This window comes from Anguilla rostrata, chromosome 8 (genome assembly GCF_018555375.3).
Source record: "Anguilla rostrata isolate EN2019 chromosome 8, ASM1855537v3, whole genome shotgun sequence".
NCBI classification, from domain to species: Eukaryota; Metazoa; Chordata; class Actinopteri; order Anguilliformes; family Anguillidae; genus Anguilla; species Anguilla rostrata.
The window spans coordinates 36,606,563-36,630,639 of NC_057940.1; the positions used below are offsets into that span (position 1 = coordinate 36,606,563).

The 24,077-nt window shown below is 40.8% G+C and overlaps 1 protein-coding gene, 1 long non-coding RNA gene and 2 gene segments (V, D, J or C); 2 read left to right on the forward strand and 2 right to left on the reverse strand.

The window, feature by feature from the left end:
* The window catches only part of LOC135261619 (uncharacterized), a 56,871-nt gene that overhangs the window by 8,175 nt on the left and 24,619 nt on the right, over positions 1 to 24,077 (forward strand). The gene's annotated exons all lie outside the window — the stretch shown is intronic.
* Positions 7,203 to 9,580, reverse strand: LOC135260273 (Ig kappa-b4 chain C region-like; the record flags this gene model as incomplete). The annotated part of the segment is given in 2 exon segments: positions 7,203 to 7,791; positions 9,478 to 9,580. Coding segments are annotated over 2 exon segments (423 nt in total), but the record flags the coding sequence as incomplete, so codon positions are not given.
* LOC135261602 (receptor-transporting protein 4-like) lies at positions 12,704 to 15,238 on the reverse strand. The gene is made up of 3 exons (XM_064348083.1): positions 15,088 to 15,238; positions 14,788 to 14,953; positions 12,704 to 13,167 (listed from the first exon to the last, which is right to left on the reverse strand). Exons 1-3 carry the CDS (start codon positions 15,095 to 15,097, stop codon positions 12,828 to 12,830), a joined length of 516 nt encoding a protein of 171 aa, XP_064204153.1. The 5' UTR covers positions 15,098 to 15,238; the 3' UTR covers positions 12,704 to 12,827.
* LOC135261605 (Ig kappa chain V region K16-167-like) lies at positions 20,193 to 21,076 on the forward strand. The segment is given in 2 exon segments: positions 20,193 to 20,294; positions 20,462 to 21,076. Coding segments are annotated over 2 exon segments (378 nt in total).

Sequence of the window (24,077 nt, forward strand, 5' to 3'; positions counted from 1 at the left end):
AATTTAGTTTGGAAACTTATGTTCACTGTTTGCTGAACTCACAAATTAGATTGCGAAGAAATCCAGCTGGACATCCAGTTTTACTCCAAGTTAAGGCGAAATGTTCTCTGAAACCAGGACTCAATCTTTATACTCCCATTGTCTGACTAATTTTGTACAGTAGTGCCAAGATCTGATTTCAAAGAGGCTTCCGGGCTTCTATGTCTATGGGGAAAATCAGCTACCATTAGTAAAGCAGTCCCAAAGTGAGGTCTCCAGGCTCTACCCACACGATGACCTAATTTCGTAAATATTATCAAATGTTGCAAAACTATTTTCTTGTAATTCAAGTTCAACATATTTATTTCTTATTTATATAGGTTTTGTTATATTGGTAAGGGAAAATGCATAAAGATTTATTACAAGCACATTGAGAAAGTGTCAGGATTCAGTTCTGTTTCTGTTTTTCCTTTTTGGGCCACCAGATGGCAGCACTTCAATTTGTATTTCTGTTCGCTCCCTCTTTAGTTTCGCCAGTGTTAATTGGATCGTTGTTTTCTATTATTCTATCATTGTTTTTCTCTGCGTCTCGTTATCCCTTCCCTGTCTGGTCTAATTGTGAATTGTGCTCACCTTTGTCTGATCAGTTTTCCTGTCTATTTAAGTTATTTGCTTCCCTGACTCAGGTGCTGGTTCCTTGTGTTTCCGCATGTGTTTCTGCTTGTGTTTTCTGCCCGTGTGTTCCTGCCTATGTGTATTCTGCCCGACTATCTTGGATTTGCCTTTTGAAGTTTGAGTTCTTTACAATCTGCGTTTGGGTCCTGGTCCCCGTTCTCTGACAGAAAAGCACTTAAAACAAGCAAAACACATCCTGGAAAAAGTAGTTGAAGAAATACTAAGTGCAATATTTCAGACAAATTCCTCTCGCTTCATCTTTCGTTGGCTCCCGCTATTTTGATTGAGGTTATAAATATGTACTTTCTGTCCTCTTATACATCAATTCCACAGGGAACGAACTGTTTTGGTTGTTTGTGTGGGCAGGTACCACACACAAATTGATTTGTCACACAGTCATCTTTAGTTATGTTCCAACCGCATTGCCAACCTGGCACTCAGTTTTCTTCCCAGGAGTGATATGTGTGTGAGGTGATGCTGTGAGCGTGGCTGCTTTGGCAGCTGCTGCTTCTGACTTTAACCATGTGATGAATTCCAGTCCCATTCGCTTGCATGATTTTGCCATCCTGTAGTCTATTCAGAGTTTATATCTGAAGGTACCTTTTCAGTGAAAACCTGAACGTATGTCAGGGGTGTTATTTTCAGGGTTATAAACCCATCTTTCCTAGAGTACAATGCCCACAATCATTGATCCCCACACTGATGTCAATAATCAAAATAAATCACGTTCATCAAATAATTGCAGTGAATCCATTTTGTGTGATTATATGAGCAAAATTAGTTTCGATAGCGCTTCACCAAGAAATTTGTAACAAAGCGTCTGCCAATCAGTTGCTGCATAGCGTGCCAGAGAAGAGAGAAACCAATCCACACCTGGTTATCCGCACCTGTAACCTATTGTTTGGTGGGGGGTTTTGTGAAGAAAATGGCACAAACTGCCTGTATTTTCTTCAATGACTCTTTATTTTTTACAGTTCTGACAATGCAGTTATTTTAAGCCCAGTGATTTTGGAAAAGTTATGGAAGGAGGAGGGTATTACATTTGCAGTGTTGGAGTACTTTGCATTTTAAAGTCCAGACATCCGTTGGGGTCGGCTCTGGCCTTTCTGGTGTTAAGAACACAAAAAAACACACACAAAAAAAAACGTTTGTGTAATTTCAACACAGTCTGTGTTAAAAAGTCTCACTTTCTAACACATTAATTGTACAGCATAATTGTAATGTAAAAGTAGTAAAAAGAAAAAAAAAACTGTGTGTTGGATATTAACAGATCTTTTTTGAGAGTGAGGCAAGAGAGAGAAAAGCGAGCACAGCTGGGCTGGGCATGAAGTTCTTGCATCACAACAGCTAAAAATAGCAGAGAAGAGTCCACGTGTCCCAGCCCTCTATAGAACCACTGGTGTTCACACATCAGAGCTCCTCCAACTGTGTGTGACAGGATTTGTATAGAAGAAGAGGCTTTGCATACCTGTCCTGCCTCACTGCTCCACACACTTTAAGGCCCCCAGTACTGATCAGTGACTGTCCAGTCATTTTACAGACACTGACACAGGCAGCATTATGATGATGTCAAACATTTTACTGCTGGTAATGCTGGGACTCTTTGCTCAGGGTGAGAAAATCTCATTTCATTGTAATTGATCACTTGGGGTTTTGGTCATATTTTAGAAAATGTAATTTGTAATTTGTCATAAAGTCTTTTGCTGTTTATATATTCAAATTCACAATTATATAAAAACCTTACTGAAATATTTATGTTCAAACTAACATTTATTCTTTTTCAGAATCAATGGCAGATATAGTCCTGACTCAGTCTCCGTCAACTCAGTCTGTTCAGCGGGGAGACACTGTCTCTATCAGCTGTACAGCTAGTCAAAATGTTTACTACAATGACCGTCTCCACTGGTACCTGCAGAAACCTGGTCAGGCTCCTAAACTTCTGATTTATTGGGCCACAAGACGCCAGTCTGGGATTCCTGATCGTTTCAGTGGGAGTGGATCTGGGACTCAGTTTACACTGAAAATCACTGGAGTCCAGGCTGAAGATGCAGGAGATTATTACTGTCAGAGTATTCACTACATCAACAGTAAATATATATTCACACAGTGATACAGAGCCGTACAAAAACCTCCCTCAGTCAGACTGCACAGAGACTGCACTGCTGCAGCTGGGACCTACTGCAGGTGCTGAGGGGGGAGGCACTGATCTGGAACACCAGTATTTACAACCGGGCAGTAGGGGGCGACAATGAGCCACAGCCCTGAATGCACCCCTCTCTGTACTGAAGAGGAGCTGCTCTGTATCGCACACAGAACCCCTAGCAGACTTGCTGCAGAAACACACACACTTCTGTACCACAACATCACAGGAAACACATAGAATCATTTCACAAGCAACAATGATCACCTGGTTTGGCTGAGTTCACCAAATATCAGAGTATGTGAACATTCTCCCAGAAGTGGAATGAGAGGGATATTCAAATTAATTTCATTCAGAAAGGTATTTTGATTATGTATTCAATACATAGATGATAATTGCTTAGCAGCATCTCACCCAGTGCATTCTGGGATAGGCTTCAGAATCCCCTGCAACCCTGCCCAGGATATGTGGGTATTGATAATGGATGGATCATAACTGATGTCATTAAAGGTATTTATTTTCAGATGGGATCAAACTGATATCTTTGCTGTGCAGTCAATTTTAAATTCATCATATCCAATTGCACTGAATTTGGTATCCCTAATTTGCAAACTATGTCGAAGCATGCACTCATATATGGTCCTGCTGCCAGCTCAGGAGAGTGAAGATAGCTCACATTTCTCCTCAAAATGACACAGTACCACCCAGCTGCTTCTTTTCACTGCAGCCACAAGAGCTGCGCACACACAGAAAAGGGGTGGAGGAGATCCAATCATACGTGTGCGCAGGGGACAAGCCACTGGTGCCCGGACGGCCAACAGCGATTTGCTCAAGCAACACTGCTCTCCCCATCAACTGAATCCCTTCCATAAATCCCTTGGCTGACACAGAGCTAGTTGTGCACCAACCCAGCAGGATGTCTGGCCACAGTCAGCCTGAGACAATGGCACTTACTAATGTACCGCACGTAGCAATCTTACCCAGCAGCCCATTCTTCAGCCTTAGAACCACTTAGACCGTTGCACTTTCATCATGTTTACCTCTACTACATTTCCCATACACAGTGAGCACCAAGATGTTTGGGACATAAACATATTTTATCTTTATACTCCAAAGATTTTGCTTTGCAAACAAACAATTCAAAGGCGGTTAGTGTTCAGAATCTTAGCGTTATTTAAAGAGATTTATATACATATTGGTTTCACTATGTAACCACAGGAAGGACAGAGTGCTACTGTGTCTTCTGATGACAATGCACAACAATAAATAAAATAATCGTACAGTATAATGATACAGCATAATGCTAGAAACAGTAATATTGACATATGAGTGTTCAACTGGATAAAAACAGCAGTGAGTAAAGCATGAGTCCCAGCCCTCTATAGACCCACTGCTGTTCACACATCAGAGCTCCTCTAACTGTGTGTAACAGGATTTGTATAGAAGAAGAGGCTTTGCATACCTGTCCTGCCTCACTGCTCCACACACTTTAAGACCCCCAGTACTGATCAGTGACTGTCCAGTCCTTTCACAGACACTGACACAGGCAGCAGTATGATGATGTCAAACTTTTTACTGCTGGTAATGCTGGGACTCTTTGCTCAGGGTGAGAAAATCTAATTTCATTGTAATTGATCACTTGGGGGTTTTAGTCCTATTTTAGAAAATGTTTGGAAAATTTTTCACAAAATCTTTTGCTGTTATCTTGATATCTTGTTTGCTGTTATATAAAAACTTTACTGAAATATTTATGTTCAAACTAACGTTTATTCTTTTTCAGAATCGACGGCAGATATAGTCCTGACTCAGTCTCCGTCAACTCAATCTGTTCAACTGGGAAACACTGTCTCTATCAGCTGTACAGCCAGTCAGAGCGTTTACACTGATAGCGATGGTAACTGGCTCAGCTGGTACCTGCAGAAACCTGGTCAGGCTCCTAAACTTCTGATTTATTATGCCACAACTCGCCAGTCTGGGATTCCTGATCGTTTCAGTGGGAGTGGATCTGGGACTCAGTTTACACTGAAAATCACTGGAGTCCAGGCTGAAGATGCAGGAGATTATTACTGTCAGCAGTACAACAGCTACCCGCTCACACAGTGATACAGAGCTGTACAAAAACCTCCCTCAGTCAGACTGCACAGAGACTGCACTGCTGCAGCTGGGACCTACTGCAGGTGCTGAGCGGGGAGGCACTGTTCTGGAATACCAGTATTTACAACAGGGCTGTAGGGGCGACAATGAGCCACAGTCCTGAATACACACCCCTCTGTACTGAAGAGGAGCTGCTCTGTGTCACACAGAACCTATAACAGAGCTGCTGCTGAACCACACACATTTCTGTAAGACTACATCACCGGGAACACAGAGTATCATTTCACAAGCAGCAATGATCACCTGGGTGTACTGAGTCCACCCAAAAGCAGAGTATGTGTACTTTCTCCTAGAGGAGGAAGGAGTGGGATTTCAAATGAACTGCTGTCTGAAGGGTATTTTGAGTTGAATACATACATCAGAGTTTATGTAATTAAAGGTGTTTCTGTTCAGATGGTATCCTGGTGACATCTCAGCCACGATGCACTGAATCGCAGAATTTATTATTTTCTGCGACAGTATTTCTTTGATTGGCACGATCATCATATTATTTTAAGTTTCAAATTTTGTTATTAGTTATTCAATTTAACCACAACGTAGCATGATACAGCATGGACAGAATTCCATGACAAGCTCCCATATTATTAAATGAGATCATTTTAAACTCAAAAGATATCAATGCATTCATTTTGAATTGATATCCCTTGAGCTTAATGTATTCAATTGCACAGGCATCCATTATATTTCAGGCATGGGGTCAGTACAGGGTTAGTATTATCAAAACCTGTTTGTGTTTGCTGAATAAATGCAGCATTGTGTATCTGGAAATTTGAAGGATGGAATATATAAAAGTGTAAGAAAACCCCTCAGATACCCGTCAAGTGTCAAGGTCACCAACTGTAAGAGACCCCTCTGATGCACCAAACAGCAGAAGTATCTGAGTGGAGAAGAAATGGGTGCACTCTTACCTGGTGCTACATGGAACAGGACTAATTTAATATTATTTCAATTATTTGACTCCAAAATAATGTTTTAACCTGTAACCTAACAATTATGGGGACCTATTTTTCTCCATTCGAGAAGTGCAACATATACAATTAAATTTTTCAGTCCATGAAATCACAAGGAAACATTTAAATGACTAAAACATTCATTGAAGCCACTGAAAATTTTAAAATGGAGAAAATACTATTTTTTGGACAATCTTTGGAGAATGTGAAATACAAATAGAAATTGTAATCATCAAATTTTTGAATATGTTGTTTTCTGAATATTTACGAATCGAGAATGCATTCTTCTTTACATGCATTCATTGTTGCATTTAAAATGAAAGCATAATTATTTCTTGGCTGCTAATCTTCATTTAAAAAATATTTTCTCACTTGAATGCACAATTGAATTTTTAGATTTCACAGTATTTATGATTATAGACATTTTAAGTTTTCTTATATTGTGATACTTAAACTTTAAATTTAAGTATCACATTATTTTTCAGCACAGATAAGTAAGGGTGCATGTTTCCTCACATGTGAAATCTCTAATCTATTCTTAGCTAACTATGAAAATGAGCCCTCTACCTTCTCAAGCTCAAACAGCTGTCTCAGTGGTGGGGTATTTTGGGCTGAGAAACTGCAAGCTGTGGGGGTGAAACTCAGATTTGCGTATGCAGGGCGGGGCAGGCTGGTTCTGCTGTCCCTCAGTGGGACTGACTCAATCTGGGAATAGAGCAGCACTGTGGCCAGGTGTCTGGGCCGTCCCCAGGGGGTTAGTGTGAGCAGAGCACACATCCTGCTGCACAGAACTGCACTGAGCGCGCTCACACATCACTGCTCCTCTCAGCAGGCCTCCAGAGCTGGGACTGCCCCTCCTTAACTGATTCCAGATCAGTAATTTCACACACAACCTCTCATCACCTCCATCTGGTCTCTGTCTCCTTTGAGTTGGTATATAGTAATTTTGTAATTAATTATAATTGTATTTTCCATGAAAAGAAAACTCATGTAATATTTCTTAGTGATTTCTCAATACATTTGTGTCAAATATACTATACAGACAGGAATGAAAACCTATTTAGAATTAAACCACTGACTCAATAAATGATATATATTCATTTCCAATTAACACATTTTTAAAGTTGTATTTTTATTATCTTATTTGAATTCTTAGGATTATTGCAAAAATATTTTCAGTGGCAAGAATGTAATTGTGATTTTATCAGAGTGAGGGTTGACCTCTTGCTGGAATCACTACAGATATTGCACAAAAACATCACTAGCAGAAAGTCTATTTTTTATAATAACAGCCAGTCAAACAATAACTTTTCAAAGAATCTTTATTATTTCAATGACTTTTATCTAACAGCTATTGCCAAAATCACACAAACACAAATAAGAAGGCAGGTATGCATATTTGTTGAGGACACAAGCAGAGCACATGTGAGACATTAGCAGTGACAGCTCAGGCTGGAGGAAGGATTCACACACAGGCCCAGCTCAGTGTGCAGCAGTAAGGAGCAGAGAGGCTGAGAGCAGAGCAGGGTAAACACAGTGTGATCAGAGTGTGTGAGCTGGGCCTGCACCCGCCCTACTCAGCACAGTCAGCTCTCCTCAGTGTCTGAGGGGGGGCAGCCTGGGAGCCCTTTGTGGCCTCACAGGTCAGTGACCCCACCTTCATCCAGTCGTCCGCACTGAGAGTCAGGGAGCTGCTCCAGCTGTACAGGCCGTCCTTCCCCAGGACCCCGGCGCTCCCGGCCACGCCCAAGCTCCTACTGGTACCATCCACTTTCCAGCGCAGAGTCCAGTCTGACGGGAAGCCCTTGTTGGCCAGACACACCAGTGTGGCCTTCCCCTGCTTCACCTCCACACTGGAGGGGGGCAGGACTGTGAGGGTGGGGACTGTGTCACCTGGGAGACAGGGCAGAGACAGTGAGGTCAGACAGTGGACACCCCCACGCCCCCCACCCCCCCGGGTGTCAATCATTCTGTCCTTAAAATGAGACTGAGATGTGGAATGTCATACGGAAGTTATCACTTACAACTAATTTGGAATGTCTGAAGAGACTTTATTCGCATTTGCTTCATATTCTACAATATAAAGTACATTGACATTATTAAAGGTTCTGTCTGCATGCATTCCATTATTATCAGATCGTGACGGTAGTACTTAACAATGATAAAATTCTTCATCACAACCAGAACTGCTTCTAGTGCAGTACTTTCAATTTACTCCACTTTTGCAGCTTGAACTGTCGATTATTTCAGTAGCCTACCATAGACCCAATACAATACGCAGAACGTCTTGCAAAAGAATGGATACATAACGATGTTCACGCTGAAAACCTAGGAATGAACCACGAGGTTCCCGTTGTGTTCCTTCACGTGTATGAACTGAACGCGCACTCCGACAGCAAGAAACAATTTTCATAAAACTTTTTCATTAAGTTTTCAACAGAATGACCCATTTGGTAAATATTTTCATTGCACTGGAAATTCCTCGCTTATATAAACTTATATCGCAAAAATATAAACATAATATACCGTACACTAGAGAATGTTATGACATCGGACTACAGAACATAAGTCTGTAATGTAACAAAATTTTTCATATAATAAATTAAAATAAACAAAATCTGAATGAATAAAACGATCAGATTTCATAACCTACAGAAAAAACAAAGTGTATGACAAAGTAGGCTATGATCCAATTTCATTTTAAAGTGTGAAAAATAAGTAACTCTGATTAAATCATTTTAATTTGTTGTCTTTAGTGTTAGGTGGACAACACTATTTTATTCCACATTTCTGAGAAAGAGATTGTCGTTTTGCAGACCGTGACATAAATTACATTCGCCTACAGAATGATCTTGCCGACGGCAAGGGAGCCAATGCAATTTAATTTAGTCCACCTCGAGCGCAAAATAGAAAGTTATTGCAGTACGGTCATCTAAACATCAATAGGCCTACGATAAAAACAAACTGCCTGAAGTCAAAATGGGCTAGAATAAAAAGTATTTGACATCATTTGACAATCTAACTAACATTTCTGTTTTTCATTCACGCATCTTCAGAATTACAATTTTGATTCACGACATCGAACGTCGGAAAATTACAGCGTATTAAAAAAGAACGCAAAAACATCGACAGTGAGGGATGTGGAAGAGAATTACTTACGTCCAACTGACAGTTTTGTGCCGCCACCGAAAGTGTACCACAGTGATACAGACTCATTCACGCGCCGTACAAAAACCTCTCACTCTAGAGACACAGCCGACCGTTGGCTTTTCCATTCTTTAGGACTTCACGCAGCTTTTCAGATGTATCAACGATTCGCTTGTAAAAAAAAATGTTGCATGTACTTGGATTCGTATGTATCCGACGCAAATGTATAGTATTCTTCTGAGCATTTCACATGCATATCTTTTATTTTATTTCCAGCTCAACGACTGATTCAGCCGGCAGAAAATAGAATGTGGAATGTAAAATGCAAACAACCCGCAGAAACGTAATGTAAAATGAATGTATTAAAACAGATAGAATCTTCTAATATGTCTGCGGAAAATGTTGAAAAGCCTTGTTTGTATAGCCACTTACTGCCGACTTCCAGTTTGGTCCCGCCACCGAAAGTCCACCACAGTGATTCAGTCTGATTAACTGGCTGCACAAAAACCTGCCTGTTGTGCACACTGTTGATCCGTCAGACATGTGTAGCCTTAGGAAGTCCCCTGCTGGAGAATCGTGGAACGACAATTAAAATGATGTTCGGAAAGCTTATCAACCCAAGTCGTTATGGTGTCCGAGTCATCAATATTAAAAATGTTTCAAATCACATTCAGTAAGAAATGTTCTTCGATTCAGGTGAAATGATAAATGATGTGACGGTGACAGGTGTAGTAGCGCGAGATGAGCAGAGGAGCGCTGTTCACCTCCTCTTTGGAAAGCGTCATAGTTTCCTGCTATCGTCGAATCCCAGAGGAATTCAGTGCCATGGACAGCCATACAGGTAATCATTCAAGCTTTTATAATTTGTACTTTAGTAAGTACTTACTCAGACCTCATTTTGAACACAACTTAAACAGAAAACATTCTTGATACAATGGCCACTTTAACTAGATTTAGAATTTCGTATTGATCAGTGCCGGTTCTACCCCAGGGATAATAAGACTGATGTGAAAGTGGGAGTTTCAATGTTGTGTCACTGACAGATCCCAGTCCGTTAAAGAAAACAATAAGAGCTCTGTGTATTCCTTGACTATGTGTGTGTCAGCTGGGAGACACAGGCTTGGGTCAGCATCTGTGGGGACGATCACACAGCACTAGTGAAGCAGTCCCAGAGTGAAGTCCCCAGGATCTGGGCAGTGGACCTTTTATCTGGCGGTGGGGAGCCTCTATGTGCTGCAGCTGGAGCCGCTCCTGGAAGACAGGCTGCTCCCAGGTGTGGGATAGTTGCTGTAGCTCCAGGGCCTTGACTGGGCTGATCCACTCTGGCCAGCGGCTGCTGTCCATGGTCCTGCACACACTGGGGATCGAGAGAGAGAGAGAGAGAGAGAGAGAGAGATGGAAGCTGGGAGGGGCATCCAATCCCTGCCTCACAAGAGATAAAAACAGCAGTGAATAGAGCACGTGTCCGGAAATCAGAAAACATTCACTGTAATACGATATTTCACTTTTCATTGATTCTGTATAGATGTACAGCAAAATAATAATTCACTGTGACTGACTGATGTCCCTGACTGTTTGATCTCTTGTTATGAACCTGTCATCAGTGCACACAATATCTACATTTATTAACCATATATTTCTCAGTTATACCTCATATTCAGCCAGTCTTCACTGGTTACACATCAATAATCATGCAGTCAGAATCAGTAATATTTACTTTCAAATACTTGACTGGGTAAACACATCAGTGAATAGAGCACATATGCCAGCCCTCTACAGACCAACTGCTGTTCACACATCAGAGCTCCTCTAACTGTGTGTGACAGGATTTGTATAGAGGAAGGGGCTTTGCATACCTGTCCTGCCTCACTGCTCCACACACTTTAAGACCCCCAGTACTGATCAGTGACTGTCCAGTCCTTTCACAGACACTGACACAGGCAGCATTATGATGATGTCAAACATTTTACTGCTGGTGATGCTGGGACTCCTTGTACAGGGTGAGAAAGATGGATCCATCTTACCTTGAAATTTTTGTTGATGTTCACAATTTTGTTTGCTTCTTTTCAAAAAACATTTTTCACAAAAGTTGCCATCATAGACTAGTCAAATGTATCAGAATTGAACAAATTGTTTGAAAATATTCATATGCATTGACATCCGTTTGCATTTTTTTCTTTTTCAGAATCAATGGCAGATATAGTGCTGACTCAGGATCCATCAGCTCGGTCTGTTCAGCTTGGAGACCCAGTCTCTATCAGCTGTACAGTCAGAGTGTTTACACTGACAGCCATGGAGACAGACTTGACTGGTACCTGCAGAAACCTGGTCAGGCTCCTAAACTTCTGATTTATCTTGCCACAAAACGCCAGTCTGGGATTCCTGATCGTTTCAGTGACTGCACTGCTGCAGCTGGGACCGACTGCAGGTGCTGAGGGGGGAGGCACTGACCCAGGACACTCAGGGGCTCTGCTCTAAAACACCAAACTTCCATAATACATTTTTTGTTTTTTATTTGACAAGAAAGTACTTAACGTCCTTGTGTTTTAAAAGTATTCTCAGCCAGTTAGTAACACTACAAGTCAACATTAAAATGTATTTATCCAGTCATTTTACATATAAAATAATATGAGAAAGTTTTGTATTAACAGCGACATAAGAAAGATAACTTGAATTTTTCTTAAAGTCCTTAAAAATATTTTGTAAAGCATTGTTTCTCACAAATGACAAACATTTCTCAAAATCAGACAAAAGTATTTTATTAAAAAAGTATTTTATTAAAAACAGTTCTCTCAACAAATAAACAATTCTGGCAACATTTTTATGAGCCTCACGCATTTAAACAATAATTTAGATCATTAGTATTTTAAATCATTAAAAAATAGAAAAAGCACACTATAACAGTAATATGTTTCTGCGTATACACAATATCACTCCAGAAAGTTGTGAGATGAACATGAGATTTTATTACTCACCCCTGCAAACAACTCCTAGCCCTCAGGCCGTCTCTCTCTCTCTCTCCTCAGAGACTGTGATATATATATATATATATATATATGGTTCCAAACATATTAGACAAAATATTTTCTTCCATATTGCATTGGTTAAATATATATTGCATAAAATGGAGCATCGCCTAGTTCTGGCAGGCCACGAGAGTCAGGCAATCCGGCTGAATCAGCTGATGGCTCAGCTGAGTGATGTTCGCCTATCACAGTACATTCACTTAACAGGGCAGTCTACTTAAACAGCCTCCCTCTACTCATTCGGCTGCTCCTCCTGCATGCAAGCTGCTGCACGTTGCTTTGTAAATCCCCTCCACCACCCCAGCTCCATCCCTATGTGTCAAGAATTTGCATTTCTCCATTCCTATGTGTTAGGAATTTGTATTGCTCCATCCCTATGTGTTAAGAAATTGCATTGCTCCATGCCTACGTGTTAAGAACTTGCTTTGCTGCTGGATCTGTTCTGTGTGTACCCCTCTAGGAGGATTTGGCTGCTGGCCTCCCGGCCTTATCCACCGGGGTTGCGTGGTTGGCAGGAGAGCTCCAGAACAGAGCCATACCGCCAAACATAACTGTATTGCCTTTATTGTCAATAAAGTTCTACTTTGATGACAGTGGTCCTGACAGAAGTGCATTTTTTCTGTCTTTGTAAAAAAAAAAAAAATTATTTTGAAATTATTTGTCTCAGGTAACCAGTTGAGCACCTCATGTTGCCTGCTGGGGCTCCTGAGGTAATCATGTTTCCTTTCCCAGTTCCTAGACTAGGCTCTGTGGAAACTAGTCTTCCACACAGCAGATCCCCTGACTACAGGCCTCACACAGCGAACTCTCATGCGGCTTCGTCCGCACTTTCTCAGGGGAGCAGGAATCGCTGTTGTCCTCTTCCTCTTCACCGTAGCAGTTCTTCTTGATCTTGCCAATCAGCTTGAGCAGGACCTTCTCTACTTCCTCCGTGGAGAACCCTGGGAGCTGAAAGTTCCCACTGCAGCCCCGGCACGCCTGTCCGAAGGGTCGCATGATCACCGTCCCCCGGGCTGCCTCGCTGCGCAGGCGGTAGTGGAAGAGAAGAGTAACCCGGGCCGATGGCCAATCTTTGGAACAGGTACCACACCTAAATCTGAGATAAGAGGCCAAGAAGACGATTGTTCAGTCTTTTTTTATTTTGTTGTGTTTCCATTAATCTACTGAAAACATACAAAACATACATACACCACATGGTGGCAGTGCCCCATCATTGATTTGCTGACAAAAGTAACAGCGCAATATTTGCGTGACTGACCAAAAATTGCTTTTTTTGGAGGTAACTACAACGAGCAACAATATAATGAACTCAACAATTAGATTCATTAGGCTATTGAATGCAGATGATATTGAACTCAACAATTAGATTCATTAGGCTATTGAATACAGATGACTAGGAGCTTGGGATGTGCAGCATGGCACCATTCAGACTGAATATTCAGCCTTAGTCTCGTAATAATCAATCAAGCAGTTAAATCAAGCCAGGAAAGAATAAATCCAGAAACCTCTCTAGAAGCATCTCTAGCAGTCTACCCCTGATTAAGGACTAAGGAAATACACCACCAATGCAGGAGTCAGGGGGGACACGTACATGTCACCGTTTCTGTGCAGGGTAGATCATTTTTCCGTGCCTGCACCGGCTCAGTTGTTAGCATTCAGATTAGCCACTCAGCTAATCGTTATTTTGGTGTTTGGGGACGATTAGTTTCGAGCTCGCAGGTTAGCCGCTCGGCTAATCATTATTTTTGGTTCCTGTGGGATGATTGTTCCCGCCCTAACATTCCTTGCATTCCTGCAGGATTACCACGGTGATCTGTTTCACCTGTTGGCTGCTCACATCTTCCGCTGATTACCAGCCACACCTGTGGCTGGGTATTTAAAGCGTCAGTAGGCAGTGGAACGGTGCTTGAGTGTAACGTGTTTTGCTCTAGTCAGTTCGCTGGCTCTTTTCTGAGCAAGGTACAAGTATTTTAGGAACCAAGGAAGACTTCAGTTTTGTTTTTTTTTTGGGATAAAGGTATTAGGACGGTGTTTGTCCAGATTCTGAGGTTGGTGGTTTTTAGGGGTGATTGTGTCACCTTCGGGGCACAAATCTTTCCGCCTCTTACTAACCATTTCCCCCCTGGTTTTAGTTGGCCTCAGAACGTCTTCCTTTTGTTTGTGAAGACATTTTCTTTTTCTCAGCTTCGGTTTGAAGTCGTTTGTTCTTTATTTCTCGTTTCCCTGTTCCTTTATTTTTTTATACTCCTTCCTCAGTTACCCGTTTAGGGGTTTATTATTAATTATTTGGGATACGTCCCTTAGGAGTATAGCACCCCCTTATTTCGTCTCTCACGAAACTTAGTGGGTACTGGAGTGCCCTTCGGTAACTTGTAGATCCCCTGTTTGGTCGCGTCTGATCTTCACACTTCCCCTCCCTCACAATACAATGTCTAACATAAATGTCTGAATTGCCACAAAATTAAGGTTAAGTCAACAAAAGACTAGACTTTCTATATATATATATATATATATATATATATATATATATATATATATATATATATATATATATACATACATAGAGTATTTTAATAAGATCCCTCACTTATAGGGACGTTATTTATATATTTATTTCATTGTTTTTTGCCTGCTTGTTTTTACATACAACGAAGATGGTTAATGACAGTCGTAGTTTGTAGAACATTGTTTTCTCACGAAAAGACTGAATACGTACTTTCCGTAGGCACAGTGGCAGTAGATCTTCCATCCCCTCCTCCTCTCCTCTTCAGAGAGATTCTCTTGTAGTCTGTAGTTGAACTGAAAAAACCAGTTGTCACTGTATTCTAATTCTTCTTCCAACATTTCGTCGAAAGTATCACGCCACAGCGTGGGAGTCCAATCTGGGAAATTAGTACATATTTAGACATAGCAATGTAAGTCACTTTATTCTCTTTACTGGATCTATAGGCGGTACATCTAGAATTTCGAACAATATTCGTCAAGCTAACTGAAGAATTGCTATCAACATACGCACCTGTGTTCATTCTGTATCTCTTCTGTTTTTAAGATGTAAGCTTTCGAAACTGCTGAAATTTCCAGGATGTAGTCTACTTTTTCAGCCCCGAACACTTTTATAGGCTTCGCTGTACAGCCCATGTTGTTGTCCGTCCCTCTTATCACGTGTGGAATTTGGAAAACGAAACTTAAGTCCTCTATTCGATTTGCAAATTTGAGTCAGCAAGTGGCCAGCAGCCGAGTTTCCATGATTCGTAAACACCGTGCGTAGGTTTTATACTCCACTGTATTCATAAGAATGCATTTATTTTTATTTCAACCGCAAGGCAACACATGTCAAAACACGTAGGCTACTCTACGCGGCGTTTGCTTTGTAGCTTTGATTTGTTGTTATGGCGCGTCCAGTGTGACCTAAAGTATTTATTTTACTAGTTATATATATTTACATTTTCCACGATTTTACCATTGTGGGATGAACTAATCCCTTTCATTCCCTTGCATCCCTTACAACAATACGTTGTTACACATACTATAGTTTTAATACAGTGGACTACTGAAAATAAATCTTTGGTATACAGCTGCTTACGCATTCTGATTTCAATTGAGGCATGAACTTGTTAGGAAACCTCTGCCACTATCATGTTTGGGATCCACTACAGTTTCATGCAAATGTATTGGGACAGTTGTGTCGCAGTTGTTTCCCTCTGTAGTAATTAAATTTGTATTTCAAAGCAATCGACCATGGGGCTAAATTCAGTGTGTGCATTGATTCCATGTTCTTAACTCATATTGAACTATATTACAACAATGTACTCCTTTTCTAAGTCAACATAAGCATTAAGACAAATGGCTTCTTTCTAAACCTGCTTGATAGCAATGAAACCAAATACTGGAGGACTTAGGAGTCACCAGCATTCAGGCCATCCATGGAAGACATTATAAAGTGGTGTAAAAGTTGTGGGGAAAAAAAGCGAAATACTCAAATAATTGCTGGTGATCGCTATACATTAGGAGTGATCACAGGACACAGTGTGAAAAAACATAAAGGCAAATTACAAAGGCTACACTTCTAGATGTAAACCTCTCATCAGCAACAAGGACAGAAAGGAGAGATTGGAATTTACAACAAAAAACAAAAAAACAAAAAAAGATAAGCCTGATTAGTAGATGAGACAAACATGAACCTTGACCAGTGTGATGGAAATGTGAAAGTGTGGAGAAAGAGCGGAATTGCTCTGGACCCTCACATACTACTTCTTCTCTTAAGCATGGCGGAGGCAGTGTGATGGCTTGGGCCAGTATGGCTGCATCTGATGTTTTATGTTGCCTTCAATAGTCTGATATTCCTGATTCACCTAATAGGAGCTCCAACGTTTTGTTCTCAACACGCGCAGTACAGACTTACTCCAGGGACTTCACAAGCTTAGGCAAGCTGAAGGCGTGCTTTCCTGTCTAGTTAAATACTGTATGCACGTCTATGGCATGAATACCTGGGAATCAAGAATGTCATGGAGTTTGCAGAGTACAGTTTGTTTTAGTTATTTCACTTAATTATTTAATAGTTTCATGTCTTTAATTGAATCGCTATTTTGGGGTATTTTGCCTTCCGATATTTCCACATTCCTATGATAAAAATTCACAAACATTTTTTGCATAAATACCTGGGAAGAAGGACGACTTCTAGAATCTAGTTGAGTTTTCTGAAAACAATTAGATTTTATCATTTTATGGAATTTAAAAAAGTATGCATTTAACTTACCTACTCTTTAGGGGTATTGAATACTCCATTATGGAGTATTTATTTAATTTTATTTTATTAATAATATAAATGCAGGGTTAGTCTAGGTTTAGCTAAGTTTGCGCTCATTCATGCTGGAAAGTGGGAACATGTATGTGTGCCTTTTCTCAGGTAGCTGTTCATATTTTGGGATGACTGCTATGCCATCCCCCGAAGTTATGCCTTGGCGGGGCGACATTCCTCATACCTATGAAACAGCAAGAGATTGATATCTAAATAAGGCCAGTCGCCTTACTAATTCAGAACACATTTTGTGTAATTTCAACTCAGTCTGTGTTAAGAAGTCTCACTTTCTAACGCATACATTGTATATCCTATTTGTAATGAAAATTAGTAACACAAAAGTTGTGTGTTGGATATTAACAGATCTTTTTTGAGAGTGGCAAGAGAGAAAAGCAAGCACAGCTGGGTGGGGCATCACAACAGCTAAAATTAGCGATGAATAGTCAACATGTCCCAGCCCTCTACAGACCCACCCATCAGAGCTCCTCTAACTGTGTGTGACAGGATTTGTATAGAGGAAGGGGCTTTGCATACCTGTCCTGCTTCACTGCTCCACACACTTTAAGACCCCCAGTACTGATCAGTGACTGTCCAGTTCTTTTACAGACACTGACACAGGCAGCAGTATGATGATGTCAAACATTTTACTGCTGGTGATGCTGGGACTATTTGCTCAGGGTGAGAAAATCTCATTTCATTGTAATTGATCACTTGGGGTTTTGGCCATATTTTAGAAAATGTTTGGTAATTTTTCACAAAATCTTTTGCTGTTATCTTGATATCTTGTTTGCTGTTATATAAAAACTTTAATGAAATATTTATGTTCAAACTAACTTTTATTCTTTTTCAGAATCAATGGCCGATATAGTCCTGACTCAGTCTCCGTCAACTCAGTCTGTTCAGCTGGGAGACCCTGTTTCTATCAGCTGTACAGCCAGTCAGAGCGTTTACACTGACAGCAGTGGTGACAGACTCTACTGGTACCTGCAGAAACCAGGTCAGGCTCCTAAACTTCTGATTTATCGTGCCACAAGTCGCCAGTCTGGGATTCCTGATCGTTTCAGTGGGAGTGGATCTGGGACTCAGTTCACACTGAAAATCACTGGAGTCCAGGCTGAAGACGCAGGAGATTATTACTGTCAGAGTGAGCATCTCATCAGTAGTAGCTGGGTGTTCACACAGTGTTAGAGAGCCGTACAAAAACCTCCCTCACTCAGTCTGCACAGAGACTGCACTGCTGCAGCTGGGACCGACTGCAGGTGCTGAGAGGGGAAGCACTGATCTGGGACAGCAGTACTACCAGCTGGGCTGTAGGGGGCGAGAATGATCCACCACCCTCAATGCACACCTCTCTGTACTGAAGCGGAGCTGCTCTGTGTCACACACAGAACCCATAGAAGTGCTGCTGCTGAAACACACACACACTACTGTATCACAACATCACAGGAAACACAGAGTATATCAACTCACAAGCAGCAATCATCTCCATATTGCTCTTGAGTTCCACCAAATGCAGAGGATGTGTACTTTCTCCCAGAGGGGGAACGAGTGGGGTTTCAAACGAATTGCTTCCAGAAAGTTATTATGAGTATGTATTCAGTTCATTCATGATGATTAATTATTAATGGTGCATGTATTCTGGTGGAATCCTTGTTTCATCACAGCTGTGCTGGACTGAATCACAGTCTTAGATTTGACTGTTTTCTGAGATATAATTTTTTTGATTTCGCTGATCATCATCATCATTTTTGTAATAATCAGTGAAAATGGTCATGGTGCAATTTTGTGACTCAAATGAGTGATTCCAAAGCATATTGCCTCAGGTTTTTACGAAGGATAAAAGTAGCAAATATCATTATTATTTATCACCCTTTAAGCATTTTACTTCATACAAAGCAACATGAATAAAATTCATTGAAAAATTCACTTGTTATTAGACAGGGGATTTTTTAAACTTAAGGGATATGAAGTAGTTGCACATGCATCCATCATATTTCAGGCTTGGATTAGGTATTGGATTAACAAAACCAGAACATGTCAGAGTTCAGTGTTGTTCAGCATTGTGTGCCTAGAATTTTCAAACAGAGGGAATATAAAACCAGCAAACATTCTGATTCACACAGAATTAAAATCATGAATACCAGTAAAGCAGTCACCCTCAGTGGGGTGCCTCACCTTATTCAGAAGAGATGAGAGTGATCTGCATGTGTAACTACAGGACACATAAGGGTTCTTACACACACCATACAGACAGTGAATACTGCATCACTCCCTTTGTAAACCCATTGAGTTACTGTTGTAATATTGTGAAAGAACTGTAATGATTTAGCTGAAAGACGAAGGAGGAACATGAAATGTGCATTGATGGTAGCATTATTGATCATGCAATTTAAACACTTAGTATTGTCAGGGTTCTGTGTCTTCCCCCTGTGTTGTTTCTCTGTTGGGCCGCCAGATGGCGGCACCTCGGTTTTCTGTTCTGTTAATTGTTTTATTGGTTCGCATTATCCATTTATTAGTTTCCAATTGTCTCGTGTTTCCCCTCCCTCTCTGTGCTTGATTGCTCATTGTGCCCTCCTGTGTCTCGTCTGCGTCGCCCCTATTTAAGTCTCCCTCTCCCTCACTCAGGCGCTGGATCCTTTTGTTTCTGTTACTGGTTTTTGGTTCTGTTACCTGCTTGCCTGTTTGTGCTTTTTGCCTACCTGTTTCTTGTTGCTTGTTGCCTGCTCTGTTCTCTGTGTTTTTGGATTTTTGTATTTTTGTTTTCCCGCATTTTTGGAGTTTTTCCCTTTGTTTGTAAGTACTGCCCTGCGAGGCCCTTTGTTCCGTTTTCCCTCATTAAAGTCTTGTTTTCCCCATTTTTGGAGTTTCTGCTTTTTGGCACTCTGCGCTTGGGTCCATTCCCGCCTCTCGCCTGACAAGTATGAGATATCAGGAAACATTCAAAATAAAATTGTATTTCAGTTTTCATTAATACCAGATGGATTTACTTCAACTGAATAATTCAAATCGCCTAACTGATGTCCTTGACTTTCTGATCTCCCATAAAAAAACTGCAATAACACACAATGTGAATTTATTCAACACATATTTTACACAATGTTGTCACATTCAGCATGCCTGTTTTCACCAGTTATTTGTCTAAAATCATACATTGCAATGCCACAAACAGTAAGACTGACATTTAAACTGGGTAAAAACAGTCGCCATTGCTGTTCACACATCAGAGCTCCTCTAACTGTGTGTGAAAGGATTTGTATAGAGGAAGGGGCTTTGCATATCTGTCCTGCCTCACTGCTCCACACACTTTAAGACCCCCAGTACTGATCAGTGACTGTCCAGTCCTTTCACAGACACTGACACAGGCAGCATCATGATGATGTCAAACATTTTACTGCTGGTGATTCTGGGACTCTTTGCTCAGGGTGAGATTGAAGGATCCATTTTAACTTTTGGTCATGCTATATTTTCTTTCTCATTGTTTGACAAAGCATCTGTGTTCACAGCATTTGTCATTAATGTCCAGTTTACCAGAATATTTCCCTGTGTTTGAGAATTGCTATGACAACCATTTCCATGTTTTGTTTTTCAGAATCGATGGCAGATGTAGTTCTGACTCAGTCTCCGTCAGCTCAGTCTGTTCAGCTGGGCAACACTGTCTCTATCAGCTGTACAGCCAGTCAGAGCGTTTACACCAACTCCAATGGCGAGTTCCTCCACTGGTACCTGCAGAAACCTGGTCAGGCTCCTAAACTTCTGATTTATTATGCCACAAAACGCCAGTCTGGGATTCCTGATCGTTTCAGTGGGAGTGGATCTGGGACTCAGTTTACACTGAAAATCACTGGAGTCCAGGCTGAAGATGCAGGAGATTATTACTGTCAGAGTCTCCACAGTGGTCCTGTGTTCACACAGTGATACAGAGCCGTACAAAAACCTCCCTCAGTCAGACTGCACAGAGACTGCACTGCTGCAGCTGGGACCTACTGCAGGTGCTGAGAGGGGAGGCACTCACCCGAGACATTGAGGGGTCTGCTCTAAAATATTGATCTACAGTGGATTATTATAAAATCATTCATATTCTCTATTCAAAGAGATTACACTACATTTTAATTTCAGTGCATCCTGACTTTTAATTAGGAATGTATTCTGGAAGAATTTCCAATGACTTTGCATTTTGAATTCTTTGTAAAATAGTTTAACACAAGATGTCACAGAACCGTGCAGCAGTGAACAGCAGGCAGTCCAGCACAGTGGAGTCACTCAGTCCAGAGCTCTCCCAGCACACATCACACAGGCTGCTGTTACACACCCTGACCAATCAGAGCTCCACTACTCCTTCTGATCTGATCCTCTAACACCATAATAAAAGAGCACAAACTACAGTCTGATAGGCACTGCTGACCAATCCTGTGAGCCGCTGTGGGGGAGAGCAGGATTTTCTGTTTGCTCCAGAAGTGATGGAGGAATTACTGTTTAAGACAAAAATGAGGATAAAACTTTATTAAAAACATGGAATTAGTTTTCCATGCATATCTTTGTTTCCCCAATATTCAAAAACAAGCATCTTCATTGCTCGTTGTCTAAATACAACTGCATTAAATACAGAGAAATTAGGTCTTCTGAGTGAAATCAGAAAACATTCACAATAATACAGCATTTCACTTTTCATTAAATCCATATGGATATTCTGAAAATCAATAATTCCCTGTAACCTGATGGATGTTCTTGACTTTCTGAACTCTTGTAACAAACCTGCCATCAAAGCACACAAGATGTGAATTTATTCAACACATATTTAAAAATCATACATAATATTCAGCCATTCTTTCTCAGACACACATTTATAATCATACAACACAATGTCATAAACAGTTATGTTGACATTTGAATGTTTTATTGTGCAAAAAAGAAGTGAATAGAGCATGTGTCCCAGCCCTCTATAGACCCACTGCTGTTCACACATCGGAGCTCCTCTAACTGTGTGTGACAGGATTTGTATAGAGGAAGGCGTTTTGCATACCTGTCCTGCCTCACTGCTCCACACACATTAAGACCCCCTGTACTGATCGGTGACTGTCCAGTCCTTTCACAGACACTGACACAGGCAGCATTATGATGATGTCAAACATTTTACTGCTGGTGATGCTGGGACTCTTTGTACAAGGTAAGAAAGACACAACTATTTTAACTTGAGGATTTAGTTATAGTTCAGATTTTCGTTTTTTCTTTTCTTTAAGCAAGTTTCCATTACAGACTAATCAAATTGACCAGAATACTGCAAATTACTAAATAAAAATCTGCATTGACATCCATTCCAATGTTTTTTTTTCAGGATCAATGGCAGATATAGTTCTGACTCAGTCTCCATCAGCTCGGTCTGTTCAGCTGGGAGACACTGTCTCTATCAGCTGTAGAGCCAGTCAGAGCGTTTACACTGACAGCAGTGGTGACAGACTCAGCTGGTACCAGCAGAAACCTGGTCAGGCTCCCAAACTTCTGATTTATTATGCCACAAGTCGCCAGTCTGGGATTCCTGATCGTTTCAGTGGGAGTGGATCTGGGACTCAGTTTACACTGAAAATCACTGGAGTCCAGGCTGATGATGCAGGAGATTATTACTGTCAGAGTTTTCACTACATCAACAGTGAATATATGTTCACACAGTGATACAGAGCCGTACAAAAACCTCCCTCAGTCAGACTGCACAGAGACTGCACTGCTGCAGCTGGGACCTACTGCAGGTGCTGAGGGGGGAGGCACTGATCTGGAACACCAGTATTTACAACTGGGCTGTAGGGGGTGACAATGAACCACAGCCCTGAATGCACCCCTCTCTGTATTGAAGAGGACCTGCTCTGTGTCACACACAGAATCCATAGCAGAGCTGCTGCTGAAACACACACACTTCTGTACCACAACATCACAGGCATCACAGTGTATATCAGCTCACAAGCAGTAATCATCACCAAGGACGTGTCTGAATCAGAGCACTTTCTTACTACTGAACATTCTAGTTGGATATGCTTTTTTAAAGGTTGTTAAGATAAATTTCCAAAAATGGAGTACACTTAAAAATAGCTGGATTAAATACCCACAGTTTTGTGTTTAGTAGACAGTACATGCTTTGAGGATACAATAATTCGGAGGCTGAATCTGGACTAAGCCCTTGTGTCTCTAAGTTCACCCAAAAGCAGAGGATGAGTACTTTCACCCAGAGGTAGAACGAGTGGGATTTCAAATTAAGTGCTAGCAGAAGGAAAATTCACATCAATTTCACTTCTATCCAGGTGGGATCTCACCTGCCCTGGACTGAAACATAGTATAAAATTTTACATTTTGCTGTGATATAATTCCTTTGATTGGTCTGATAATTATTTTCCTAAAAATTGTGTGAATGTGTCAGAAAAACCAGTGATTGGATGCATTTGTCCTTTCATCCATGTCTTCCAAGTTTAAAGTATGCAATATTCTTATCAGTTCTAACCTTCAAGCATTTTACTTTGCACAATCAGCAAGAATATAATTCTCTGTCAAAGTCAAAAGTTAGTATATACGGGAGATATCCACATCATATTATATTTCAGATATGGATTCAGGTCTTGATTATTATTACCAGAACAGGTTTGAATTTGGTGAACAAGTGTATAATTGTGTACCTTGAATTGTCAAAGATGGGATACAGAACACACAAGGGGTCTTACACACACCATACAGAAAGTGTTTACTGTATCAGTCCCTCTACAAATAACATGCAGTAACTGCAAAACCTGTCATGATTTAGTTCAGAGACTGAAGAATAACGTGAAATAGGAATTGATGACTGCATTATATTTATCATGTGATTTCAAAGATGACTTGTAATTGGTTGGTTGCTGGTCCAAATTCAAAGTTCTTGGGCTTTCTAGGCAGTCATTAAATGAAGCCTTTAAGCATGTATGCAGCCTCCTGAATTTTGTCTACCACGGTAGTAGTTTGAAATCAATGTGAGTCCTGTTCTTAAATCTAATTTACATATGTGTACAGTTCTTGAAGTAATAATAATAATATGACTGTAATTATGTTCAGTTGTCTGTCAGCCTTCTGTCACTTTAGAACTTACACTGACATAATGAAATACATGTTCATAGTTCAACTCATCAACTCATCAAAGATGAATCTGCTGCACAGTAACTGCCTTCCATCTAATACACCTCTCTGCTCTCACA